Raw genomic sequence first — 13,698 nt, forward strand, 5'->3', positions numbered from 1 at the left:
ACTGTATTGTTTTGATGCCATAAATTGCCTTAACACACTATGCATTGTATCCATTTTTGAATCGAGAATCTTATTAATGGAATCGGTTGAATCGAGAATCAATTTTGAATCGAATCGTGACCCTAAGAATCGGAATCAAATCGAATCGTGAGCCACCCAAAGGTTCACATCCCTATTGGCTCATGTGGAGGATAAAGCGCTAGAAACGCGAAAAATAAAAAGCCGTTTTATAATAGTTTTCATAATTCCCAACTATTACAATTAAAAAAGCAAAACTAAAATGACTTTTATCCACTCGTATTGCCTTGGCTCACTTACACAGCAAGTATACAAACCTGCCTCGAAGCAGATGTGCCATTCAAAGCCGAACACAGAGGACAGCAAGTCCTTTATTTATTAAGACTGACTGAACAAAAATATTTGCTCTCACCAGCACAGCGCTGAGCCAATCCTCCGTCCAGGTGCGCACTCTGCCCCAGGATTCGTTGAGAACAAAGAGCTTGTCCTCCAGCTGCGCCTCGCTGCCCTCGACCAGAGTCTCCAGCCCGGCACTGGCCTCCATCAGGCCTGACAGCTCTGCCTTACGGCGCTCCGACTCCTTCAGTAGGCCCTGGTGGAGCAACACAAACACAGCTATGTATTCAACTGTACATCAAATGAGTTCATGTTTCAATAATTTACTACATGCTACCATACTCCACATACTGTACTACATAAGGTAGGGATAACACCAAACATAAACCAGAATAATAATCCATCACAATATCCAATACCCTAGAATTAATAGGATTAACAGCAATATATTCAACTATAGCAGGGGTCTGAAACTAAAATGACCCTGCGGCCAACGCGCAAAAGTCTGGAAAAAAAACCAACTGTTCACAATATATCATGATAGCACATGTATACTTAATAATACTTTTTATGATACAAAATTAATGTATTAATATCAAATCGATTGGGGGGCCGGCAGTTTGAGACCCCTCTTCAACCTGTTGTTGAGTCTTTCAAGTAAAGATAAGTTGGCTTCAGTGTGTCAGACTGTGTCAGAGGGAAAAATAGTAAGGGAAAAATATACAGTCCAGCTGCTCCATCTGCTGGCCTTAAATAGAAACACTGTCTTTCTCCAGCTGGCGAGATACAGTATAATAAAAGACTTGAGGACAGCTGCTCACATTAGCCCATGCGATCTCAGCGTCAATGTCAGCTGGCATGTCTCCACAGCTGTTCTTCTGCTGCAGAGGAGCCTCGTTTGTGGCGAGCCACTCCTGCAGGGCGGCGCTCTCCTTCAGGAACTTCTGAGAGAGAGACAGCGCTTTTTCCAGGTCCTGCTTTCCCTCCGTCACCTGGGAAAGAAACATGAAAATAAGTTGTTCTATTTCATCCTTACTGACCGCCAGAGGCGGTGCTTTAGCATTGGATGTCTCCATCTTGCGCATGCGCAGGTCGAGTGTTTATACCAACAAAGTCACCCATGACCCCTGATGACGCCGGCTAGCCTATATCTTCCGGTGACATCAGAGGATCTGTTCCTGCAGAATCTTCTCGCGAAACCACGAGGATTCCGAGTGACAGAACGCTCTGGCGGTCATCCAGGATTCATAGAACCGTAGTTACATACGTAACTTTCGTTCTATTTCATCCTTACTGACCGCCAGAGGCGGTGCTTTAGCACTGGATGACCATAACAACAAAGTCACGAGGAATGCCAGTACGTACCTCAGTGAGAGTAAAGGTAGAGGCGGCACATTCACCCTATAGAATCTGGAGAGGGTAGCTGGTGATGCCCACCAGGGGCACGCCGCGCAGAGCCGCCCATGATGTAGTGACAGCCCTAGTAGAGTGGCACCTCCCCCGGATGGCAGGGGATAACCACCGTGTTTGTACACCTGAGTGATGATGTCCATAATTCTGTGTGAGAGTCACTGTTCGGAGGGAGCACGGCCTTATTAGTACGCCGTAGTAGAGAAACAGCTGTTCTGACCGTCTCAAGCTCGCGGTCGAAGTTATATAGACTCTTAAGGTCTGGACAGGGCACGGCCGTCATGACCTTTCCTCCCCTGCTGGGAGGATAAACTGTGCCAGGATTAAGGTTTGACGATGACAGAACCTGAGGAGGAAAAGCCCGTATTTGGCCACAGAGTGACCCCTGAGCCATCTGAGTCTGAGTTCGACCTCAGACATGAGTCCCTCACAGAGAGAGCATGTAGCTCCTCAGCACTCCTTACTAAGTGATGGTGAGGAGAAAGGCAGTCTTCAACTCAAGGGGGGGGGCAGCACCGGGGCAGACCCCAAGCCAGAATTCTCTGTACCCTTGGTAGTTGTAGCCTTGAGGCTTTCCTTTAAGGAAAAGGACACGAGTCTGTGGCACTCCACGGTGTTGTCATCAACTTGAGTGTGTCGAGAGGAAAAGCCCGCCACATAAGCCCTCCCGTCCGCCATTCGGGAGTGGCTGTAGGAACTACAGAATTGTTGTAGTTGTATAGTAGACGGGGCCCTCGCCCCCGTCGGAACACCAGGCAGACAGTTTACACCTGTTCACATACTGCATTTGGGTAGAAAGCTCCATAGTTTTCAGTGTGGTACATTGGGCTGTGTCTGAACACTCTGCCCGGAGGTCGTGCCCTGCAGTGGCCGACCCAGAGCTGGAGGCAATGAGGGTCAGGATGCCAGACCTGGCCCCCTAACTGAGACAGGAGATCCAACCTGTCTGGGAGACGCCGCGATGAGCTGCAGCAGAGCCTGTGCAGCAGAGGAAAACATGTCATCCCTGGCCAGAAAAGGGGGCCACCAGTAGCAGGTTGTGGCCCTGCTGGAGGACCCTCTGCAGTGTTTGAGGAATCAGCGGCTCTGTGGGAAGGCATAGATAAGAGCTTCTGGGCGATCGTGTGCGAGAGCATCCTCGCGGCTGAGAAGGGCTGGCCTTCTCTGTCAAGGAGAACCAGAGGGGGGCAGTGGGTCGTCGACTCCTCTGTGGCAAAGAGATCCCCCTCTGCCCTGCCGAAAAAACATCCCAGATATTAAATACCACCTCTACATCAGAGTGTGTGCAATTATGTCAGAGAGAGACGGTTGAGACATTGTCTGACCGTACTAGCACATGCCTCTACTGAAGGAACTGAAGAAAAAGCTGCAGTGCCATGTGCACTGCCCGTAGCTGTGAGGGATACATCTGTGTGACAGTTTCCCGAAGGGATGTAATGGTGCCCATGGGCGTGCCCTGAAGAAGAAACCATCTCACCCTCCGTGGGGCCAGAGCAGGCCGAGGAGGCAGGAGGCCAAGGAGGCAGCGTTGTGATGCCTAAGCTTCCTGTGCTGGCGCCACTTGGCATACAAGTGGAAAACTGTTCGGTCACCTCTGAAGGGGGCGTAGTGGCAGCGGGCCTAAGGGAGCCACAGTGGCAGCAGCTGTTAGCTTGCCTAAGAGGCGCATATACTGGGTGTAGCGCAAGCAGCGGCCCTTCTGAAGAGGAGAAGGAGGAGGAGGATGTCGTCCACACGCCGAAGTGATGGACAGGCCCTCATGGCAACAGCATCCGGAGTCACCCCCCTAGAAAAGTGTACTCTGAGAGGGAACCAGGCAGCTCATTGTGAAAATCACTCCGAGGATGTTCATGCCCCGCGACTGCAGGGGGGAGAGGGCTGCTGCCACACACCTGGCCAGCACCAGTGGTGAAGGGAGAGGCCGAACGGGAGCAGTGAGCACCCTGGACTGATAATGGCGGCCCTGAGAGCAGGCTGCAGAAAATGCCTGGTGCTATGGGGACGTGAAAGTACGCGTCCTTCAAGAATAAGAGGTAAACCATTCCCCTGTAAAAGCCAGTACGCAGAACCACTGCATTACTGAGCATGTGGAACTTCGTGAACTTCAGGAACCTGTTGTCCCCTCAAGTTGAGTGATAGGGCGGAGTCCATCGTCTTTCTTTTCCATGAGAAAGTAAGTTGAGTAGAACCCCATGGTGACAGGGTTTTTTTCTGCCGGGTCGCGTATAATGGTCATTTGACCAGGCTGTAGGTTGGGGGTGTCGGAACTGAAATTTGTACCTGTGGGGTTAAGGTGGAATCACCTAAGGGCCTGTGGTGAAAACAGTCCAGTAGCTGAGCTGCTGCTGGAAAAAAGAAGCCGATAATCAGCCACTGAATCTCCCCTGAGCTAGCCACTGGCGGCGAGTCAAAACAGTGGGGGAGCTGGGCTGGTTCACGCCTGAAGAGGCACTGGCGGGAGCCGGCTGAGCCTGTGGGGCCATGCGAATGGTGGCACCCATGAAGTTATACCCGCCACTGCTGGCTGGGGAGCGGGAGCTCACCCCAAGGGTGTGTGAGGCAGCACCTTGGGGAACCACATTGGCCCCATTGTTGGTGAGCTCGGTGGCTGAAGCCGCCACGGAGAGTACATCTTCCTCCGGTTCGACCGTGGCAGCGGGGAAGCGGAAAAGCCTGCGTCCACTGCACCGATCCCAGAACTGGACGGCTATGAAGAGGGTCTTCATCTAGTTTAACTCCTCAGTCAGCTGGTCCCCCCTGGAGGCCAGTTTAGACTCCTCGACCCTCTTCCCAGAGGGGGCGCCCACAGCCTCTGCAGCCTAGGTCGATTAGGCTGTGCTGGTGGCAGTCGCTGGGCTGGGGTCAGCTGGTCCGGTTCCGGAACATGACCCAGCAGGTGTTCCTCAGCCAGTCTGGCAACCCGCACTGCCCTGGGCATGAAGCTGCAGTTCATGCACGGATCCTCCGACAGCCCCTCCCTCAGGTGTTCGAGGCCAAGGCACGGAGGGCACCTATCATGACCGTCCTCCGGCTGCAGGGAGGCCATACAGGTCGCACAGGAGTGGTCACCAAGCATGGTGCCAGTCGGCGGCTGTAGAGTGGGAGAAGCAACAGATGCTGGGAGAGGGAGCGAGAACACTGCCTTCACCAACAGGTGTCGCACGGCCGTAGTTAGGGTAAGTGGTTCTTCACACTAACTATGAGGCCAACGGCGTCCGCCTATGCTGGGAGCGGGAGCGAGAACACTGCCATCACCAGCAAAGGTCAGCTTGCTGCGCCAGTACAGACTGTCACCACCGAGCAGACACAGCTCGATGTGGCTGTTACTGACGGTAAGTAGTATACACCTGTGATGGGAGAGGGAGCGAGCACACTGCCTTCACCAACAGGTGTCGCACAGCCGAATACAGTTAGGATTAGTGGTTCTTCACACTAACTATGAGGGCACCAGCATCCGCCTATGCTGGGAGCGGGAGCGAGAACACTGCCTTCACCGGCAAAGGCCAGCTTGCTGCGCCAATACAGACTGTCGCCACCGAGCAGACGCAGCTCGAGATGTGGCTGTTACTGATGTTTAGTAGCATACACCTGTGATGGGAGAGGGAGCGAGCGCACTGCCTTCACCAACAGGTGTCGCACAGACAAGTACAGTTAGCCTTAGTGGGCTCTTCACACTTCTGCTAACTGGAGGGCAACAGCACCTGCCTATGCTGGGAGTGGGAGCGAGAGCACTGCCTTCACCAGCAAAAGGTCGGCTTGCTGCGCCAATACAACCATCCCGCCTAGCAACACAGCTCAAGATATGGCTGTTACTAGAGGTAGTAGTATACACCTGCGATGGGAAAGGGAGCGAACACACTGCCTTCACAAACAGGTATCCAATGCAGTTAGCCTTAGTGGAACACGTCTGCTTACTACAGGGGACTAGAATGAAGAGTACAGCCAACGGTGTATCATCATCATCAACACAGTAAAAACCCAAAGCAAAAGCAGTACTCACTGTACAGTTACTCCCAGATAACTGTAGTACAGATGTCAGGAGAGGGAGCGAATACACTGGTTTCACTGACATATGTATAATGTACCGATTACACATACGCAAGGTCAAGCAAGCAGTGCTGACACTAGCGCCTGTAACTAAAATCACAAATGTCGGGAGAGAGAGCGCACACGCTGTCTTCACCGACACAGGAGAGTAAAAAAGAGAGACAGTACACACCGTACAGTTACTCATAGATACAGCAGAAGTACAAAGTTGGAAGAGGGAGCGAGTACGCTGGCTTCACAAACATACAACCACCACGAAAGGTGGGCCGGGTACAACCAGCTGTGTACCGATTACACAGCCTCTAGGTCAAGCTTCTACGGATATAGCAGAAATACAGATGTCAGGAGGGAGTGAGTACGCTGGCTTCACCGACATATGAAGCTACAACTGGAGGTGGGTACGAGCAGCGGTGTAGCGATTATGCAGACGCTAGGTCAAGCGAGCAATGTTGACCGCTAGCGCAACAACCCAATGTCGGGAGAGAGAGCGGACACGCTGTCTTTACCAACACATGAAATGAAAAAACAAAGCGAGAAACGGTACACACTGTACAGTTACTCACGGATAACAGTAGTACAGATGTCAGGAGAGGGAGCGAGTACACTGGCTTCACTGACATGTATAATGTACAGATTATGCAGACACTAGATTAAGTAGCAGTGCTGACACTAGTGCCTGTACTTAAATCACAAATGTCGAAGAGAGAGCACACACGCTGTCTGCACCGACACATGACAGTAAAAAAGGAGAGAGGCAGTACACGTTGTACTGTTACTCATAGATACAGCATAAGTACGGGTGTCGGGGCTTCACCGACATACAACTACAACGAAAGGCGGGTACGACCAATTGTGTAGCGATTACACAGACTCTGTGTCTTAAAGCAATGCTGTCTTCATAACATGGAAAAGTACAGATAAAAAACGGTACAAGTTGTACAATTACTCACAGATATAGTAGTACAGATGCACTTTCTTCACCAACATATGACCGCAACAAAGCGGGTACTATCAGCTGTGTACCGATTATACAGACGCTAGGTCGAGCAGGCAATGCTAACCGCTAGCGCCCGTAATTAACACACGGAAATGTCGGGAGAGAGCGCACAACGCCTTCACCGACTAATTTTACAGAGAAGACATATTCTCAGAGGAGGCGAAAGACGCCTGGTATACTCAGCCAGTTGTAGCGTTGGCTGATCCAACTTCTATTACGGGGTGTTCACGGCGAACCGCGACGAACCTCCCGTCTCCGCTCGTCGCAGCCCTTGGAGGGCGAGCAGCTCGCAGCTCCGACATTGTCACAAGGCTACCAGCGACGGAGCGGCAATGGACGCTTTAATTCAGCTAGAGTTCGCTGACATGCGTCTACCTGCAAAGCGAGAAGATGAAAAGGAACAGATCCTCTGATGTCACCGGAAGATATAGGCTAGCCGGCGTCATCAGGGGTCATGGGTGACTTTGTTGGTATAAACACTCGACCTGCGCATGCGCAAGATGGAGACATCCAATGCTAAAGCACCGCCTCTGGCGGTCATCCAGGATTCATAGAACCGTAGTTACATACGTAACTTTCGTTTTAAAGCTGCGTTTTTACAAGATAATAATAATTTGGTCTAAAGCACACAATGAATTACCTGAGCCCCCAGGTCATTGTAGAGCAGTTTGAGAGCAGTAAGCTGTTCGTCCATGGCCTTGGGATTCTCAGTCTGCTGCTTCTGCACAATCTGGCGACCTGTTTTTATCACTGTCTCCACTTCCAGCTTCACTTCGCTCAGCAATTTGTATAATTTCTATAAAGTAAAAAAAGAATAGGAATGAGCGGTGGAAACGAAACGAAGAGATTGAGTATGATCTGCAAAATCTTAATTAAACAAGAGTTCTCACCATACACCCACCAAGGTGGGACTGGATTTTCTCTGGTTCTATGCTCTTCACGTCCAGGATGTGTAGCTCAGCCTTAGCACCCTCCAGAACCCTCTTACAGTCCAACATGCGTTGCTCAAAGTTTGCAGGCTTCTGGAAAAGCTGGTACTTTGTGGATATCTCTCTCAGCTTCCTCTGCAGTGACAAAACTTTGGGTTAAAGTAGACATATTATACCATATTTTTCAAAGTGGACCTAGTTCCCTGGTGTCCTAATGAACACGCTTTGGTCAAAATACCTTAAAGATGAAGCACCATAATCACCCTATGCCAAAACAGCCCTGTTCAGAACACTCGGTTTTGAGTGCCTGTCTCTTTAAATGCAAATGAGACACAGGAAACTACATCAGCGTCACTGAGTCTCTGGCAGCTAACAGCAGTTAGCATATGGAAAAGCCATCATTTGCCGACTCTCGTCTGCACATTGCCGTCATATATAAAATGTAAATCCTCTGAGGCTGGGAGTTTGTGTAGAACTCTGTGCAGCCAAGAATACAACACTTCGTGGACACTTCCGCTCTTCCTGGACAAAGCGGAGCTCCGGGAGACAAAAATTCCAGGTATGCGTCATTATGACATAGCAATGAGTGCAGAAGTAATATCACATGTTTTATCTCCTGTAATTAGACTGAGGTGGACCACAAAAACATGAATGAGTCATATTTGTTCACACTTTACCTACTCATAGAGCCTCCAGAGTCCCAAATATAAGTATTAAAATTATTAAAAAGTAGATTTTGCATAATATGTCCCCTTTAACACACCTAAGCAATCATTCTTCTATATAGTTGCAATGATTTTGGAAATCCTGCAAATAAAAATGTTCTGAAAGACAAAAGCTTCCAGAAAGTCTTTAAGGCAGCAAGTGATATGACGATATGATGCAGTGGTTGCATTAAGTTCCTGTAGTTTCTGGCGTTCTCCAGTAGGAGTCAGTGTTACCTGAAGCTGCTCCAGCATGGTCCCACCTCGAGCAGCCTTGCCATCAGTGGAGGGAGGAGGTAAGTTGGCCACATTTCTCCTTCTCATCTCCTCCACCGTTGCCTCGTGGGCTGCGATCTCTGCCCCGATGCTCTGAAGGAAAAGTGTGATTTTCAGTGTGATATCAGAAGGAGAAGTAAGCGAATATCAGAGAGCTGACTGCTGCTGCTTTATGTTATTATTCTACAAGTCTTGACTGGGCTTGTACCGATCCATAAGGCCTGGGTGCTTCTCAAAGCGTCACATACCTGCGCCTCTTGTGGAAGCTGGAAGGCGTCAATGCGATCGGTGAGGTAGGAGGTGAGCGTGTGGTCCAGCTGGCTCAGAGACTCTTGCAGCGACTGGAGAGCCTGATCGTTCTCCTTCAGTGTCTGCAGCTGCTGCTCGAGGCCGATCTGCCGGTTCACCGCCTGGACACAAGAGTTTAAATGTAGGGTATTGTACGATTTTTAATGTTTTAATCCTGAGAAAGCACAGACTACACGATCCAGTCACCTTGCTCTCATTAGTTGTTGCGGGGTTCTGCTACTTCGAATTTGAAATCAGGAAATTGTGTCTGTTAACCCCTCACACTACAGGATAATCTCTTCAAATCAACCTAAAATGATTATTCTGAAGCTCCGCATGGAAGCGAAGAACAAGACATTAGGAACATGAACACTTAAATTCTGATACTACTTGTTTCCAAGACTGGATTGAGTCCTTAAACCTCTCAGTCACTGCGGGCTTTATGTCTGTGTCTATCTGTGACAGGCAGCAGCTGCAGCAGGGGTTGGAGAGAATGTGAGGACAAACTCATAAAAACAGGACAAGGGACAGACAGAGAGTTTATATAGTGACACAAACGGAATCATAAAAAGGTGTTTAAATTGGGAGTTTAGAGGCGGAAGACACAGATAGGCATATTAAGTGTTAGATATAATACAGACTACAACATAAACTGATGACACGGCAGTCAAATATGGCACAGGAATACATTTGCAATGTATTCAAATACAAATATACACAAAAAAACAAGGTCCTGACCTGGTTGTTGAGCTGCTCATAGCGGGAATTGAAGGACTCGAGTTTTTCACTAATGAGATCGTCCAATATTCCTCCATCGATCAGCGTCTGACCCAGCTCCCTGATTTGTGTGCGGTTGTCGCTCGGGTGGCGAAGCACGGTCTCCAGAGACTGGTTGTTTAAAGGATGACATGGACAAGAGGGTAAAGAATCAAGAGAATTTAATCAAAATGAGAAGAAAAATAAAGAAGTTGATTTCTATATCAAAACATCAAGAAAGTAATTGCCCCAAAAACGTGAGTGACTGAAACCCAGGAAAACAACAACAACAAAAAAACAACCAAAGACGATTTATGTGCGTTAAAGATTGAGGAAGAAGCTAAGCAAACACATGAAGTGCAGACAGAAACTGCTGGACTGGGTGTGTCAGATGAAGACAAGCCAAAAAAAAGAAAGCAAATGGTGAGTGAACAACAAATGAGACACAAGGAGGAGACGGGGCTTGTCAAATGACGGCACTTGTTTGGATCCAGTCATTGTTTATGTGGGGTCATTAAATGTGCTTTTCCTTCCCAGGGGTGATAGACAGACATAGACAGAGAGAGAGAGACAAACTCCTGAGGGGTAAGTCTGATTATGAAACAGGGTACAGAGCAAACAGGGTGAAGGGTGAGAATATTCAGAGGAAAAAAAAGAGGACAAGACAAAGACTGGGTGGTAAAAACATAAGGACAAACTAGAGAAGGGGTTGTGGGGGGGGGATGCAAAATAGTGTCTTCAAGGGTCTTCAGTTGTCTCCAGCATTATGCAAAGTTACAGAAGCAGCGCTGTGATTAGAATGGATCTGACAGAAAGGCTGCAGGCAGTATGTACGGATATAGCAGCGGAGCAAACAACAGCACAAGACATTTAAAAGACAATGAGGTCAGTGATGTAATATTATATTCACTTATTAAACGGATGATTTGGAGTTTTAAATCCTAAGCAAACTTATGATTATCATTTATCCTGATTCCCAGCTTCTCACTACTATACTATACACTCAGATGCTGTTTTGAATATATATTACCCTGAATTACATATTTATAAATTGGCATGTGCATGATGATAATGAAGGTTAAAGTGTAGCGTGAGTGAGTGCCTGTTGTTTTAAATTAGAACGTCACTATTACTCATTATTATACATAAGAATAAGAGTTATATGATAAAAGCGTCTTTTATGGAAGTCCACTATGTGAAATGCACTTGAAAAATAGTAGTGCTGGGCACTAGGTTAACGCACATTGACGCCAAGTTTACGTGCCACGACACCGGAGTCCAGGCACTGTTTACCAGTTAGCTCCGTTAGCTCCATTAGCTCGTTTAGCACCGTTAGCGAGCCTACAGTCGAACTGGAGCAGTCTGTTTATTAAACGGAAAAGTGCAGTGCTACAATTAACCAGTGTACCTGTGGACTGCGTATGTGTGCCTCTGTTTTTAAAGTTTAGCGTTACTTTAGAGACTCATTTTAACAATCACGTAGTCACGTAAACATGGCGTAACACGCGTCTTTTTCCAGACAGTCGTCCGTGGAAACGTGCGTTAACATAAGCACCCAGCACTAAAAAATAGCTATATTTAGTGCAAATTATGCAACTCGTGTGTTCGTATTGCTGTGTAGCCAACGATGTTTTGTCAAAGGACTGCATCTGTGTCCATGTTTCTACCTCCAGAGCTTCACTGACGGCCTCAGTGCTCTCGGGCAGGTTGTCTGTAGCTTGAACTTTCGTCTCCAAAGTGTTGAGCCATGTCTGCTCCATGTCCAGGTACTGGAGCAGCTCCATCCAACAGGACCACACCTCCTGCACAGACACACCCAGAGAAACATGATGATGTCGGTAAAAAAAGTGACAGCTCTATTGTACATACCCTAAAGGATTAAGTACTTCAGGAAAAGAATAAACATAATTCAGAGACTCTGTGGAGTCTGAGTGATGATGATCATAAATAATGCCCCCCTGAGCAGTTTGAATGGTCATCTTTACTTGTTTTAAGCATGAAAAATAACAACAGGGACGCCGCTCATAAACCAAAATGTCACTTCAATAATGAACAATGCTGAGCTGCAAGGTGTTTGTTCAAACTGGGCTGTTCATTTATGGGTAAATTTTTCATTGCAGCTTTTTAAAGTGGAAAAGACTTCACTGGGTACTTCTTCATTTTCCACTCTCTGACTGCAAGGCTGTGGTGCAGGAAAGTACATTTATAAAACAATAAAACCAGAGGTGGACAGTAAATTATAATACTATGTATGTCTTTTAAATAAATTAGATCTTTTTCCCCCACACTGACTCATTACCTCTAGAGTGTGACACTTGCTCTTGAAGCGGTCACAAAGCTTGCTGTAGTTGCCGAGTACCCCGTCCAGCTCTGAGGTCAGTGCACTGCCACCACCAGGGGGTGACGTTCTGGACACCAAAGTGTTGATGCTGTCTCTCAGGATCTTTACTTTCACCTCTTTCTGTAGCACATCCTCTTTAGCCCTCTGGATGAATGAGGTAAGGACAGGTGTGAGGATAACAACAACAACAACAACAGCAGCAGCAGCAGCAGGTAAAAACAGTCACTCGTACCTTCATCTCCTCCAGTGACGCCTCCAGCTCTTCAGGACCCTTATACTCAAAGTCCCTCATGAGAAACTCCTCATCTACTTGGGTCATCCACTCCTGCATCTCTGCCAAGTCCTTCCTGAGATTCACCTGCTTCTCCTGATTCTCTGACACACGTTCCTGATGACTCAGCAGCTGCACAGAAACAAAATGCCAACGGTTTGGTAAAATAAAGCAATAACTAGGTTTTACTCTAATACAAAGAATTAAACAGGCTATAATCTATCATAAAATTAAACCTTATGAATCACAGCAAGTCTTTTTGAAGATAAAACAACCTCTCAGTCATAGGATGGGGGCTGCAAAACTGCATTTTATTGGATAAATTGGTCATTTACAGTGTTTTAATCAGGTCAGAAATGGCTTGGGGGCTATAGTTTGTCCTTTAATTAAAAACCAAAACCATGACCAACACATGTACAAAACTAGAAAAGCACTACAAAATACACCCTGCCCGCGCGCCCAAGTCAAACGGCGAGTGTTGTAACCAGCGATAACGTTATCGTCAGACAGCAAGTATTGTAACCAGTGAAAGCATCTACGGATCATGCCCAAAATTTTATAACTTGTTCTTGGTCCCATTGCAGACATTTCCTGATTTCATTCAAATCCGTTTGTGACTTTTTGAGTTATGTTGCCAACAGACAGACAGACAAACAAACAAACTCCGGCGAAAACATATACCTCCTTGGCGGACATGTAACAACACGACATGTAAACAGGATGTAAAGTAACAGTAAAAATGTCCCTCACCTGTTTGCTGAGCGTGTCCCACCTGTCCCTGAACTCGTCCAATTTCTCCTGTCCCCACTTGGCCAGTCCTGGGACTGTCGTTGCTTGTACGGCACTCACATTCTCTCCCATCTGCTTCAATGAACCTTCCACTGACTCCATCTCACTCACATACTCCTGGGTAACAAAAGGACAAAAATTATATGTAAACAAAAGAATCCAAGATTTTTATAATCAAGCTTTTTCATAACAATAGTAAAATTAACTTTTGCCACCAGAGTAATCAAAAATGTTTTACCTTGCACTGATTCAGCTCTTCATTTAGTCCGTCTTTGTCACCCAACCCTGTGGCGTCATTAGACAACAGCTCCTGAACCGCGTCCAACCAGCGTTCAACTTGGCCCACACACACCTGAAAACAACAGTGGCAATATCTATCAATAAAGCAAGTTGTGTCTGTGTGTTCAGATCACCATAAGATTTTGGATATGGGTTGAGCATGGCCCGATGGTGTGCATCCTTGATTTTCAAGTTTTTTAGAGTAATTTTAGTTTTCGCTGATTCATCACGCTACACCAGGCAGGCAGCGGCTCATC

The 13,698-nt window shown here is 47.5% G+C and overlaps 1 protein-coding gene across 1 annotated transcript in view; it reads right to left on the reverse strand.

Annotated features, from left to right (window-relative positions):
* The window catches only part of utrn (utrophin), a gene marked incomplete at both ends in the record, with an annotated part of 145,607 nt that overhangs the window by 101,916 nt on the left and 29,993 nt on the right, over positions 1 to 13,698 (reverse strand). The window contains 12 exons of the mRNA XM_083898443.1: positions 431 to 610; positions 1,176 to 1,346; positions 7,449 to 7,604; positions 7,699 to 7,872; positions 8,679 to 8,810; positions 8,966 to 9,127; positions 9,744 to 9,893; positions 11,429 to 11,563; positions 12,061 to 12,246; positions 12,335 to 12,505; positions 13,124 to 13,279; positions 13,401 to 13,514. Of these exons, the coding sequence (XP_083754569.1) occupies positions 431 to 610; positions 1,176 to 1,346; positions 7,449 to 7,604; positions 7,699 to 7,872; positions 8,679 to 8,810; positions 8,966 to 9,127; positions 9,744 to 9,893; positions 11,429 to 11,563; positions 12,061 to 12,246; positions 12,335 to 12,505; positions 13,124 to 13,279; positions 13,401 to 13,514 (1,887 nt within the window). The remainder of the gene's footprint in view (positions 1 to 430; positions 611 to 1,175; positions 1,347 to 7,448; positions 7,605 to 7,698; positions 7,873 to 8,678; positions 8,811 to 8,965; positions 9,128 to 9,743; positions 9,894 to 11,428; positions 11,564 to 12,060; positions 12,247 to 12,334; positions 12,506 to 13,123; positions 13,280 to 13,400; positions 13,515 to 13,698) is intronic.

This window comes from Microchirus variegatus (assembly GCF_963457635.1).
Source record: "Microchirus variegatus genome assembly, chromosome: 12".
Taxonomy (NCBI): Eukaryota; Metazoa; Chordata; class Actinopteri; order Pleuronectiformes; family Soleidae; genus Microchirus; species Microchirus variegatus.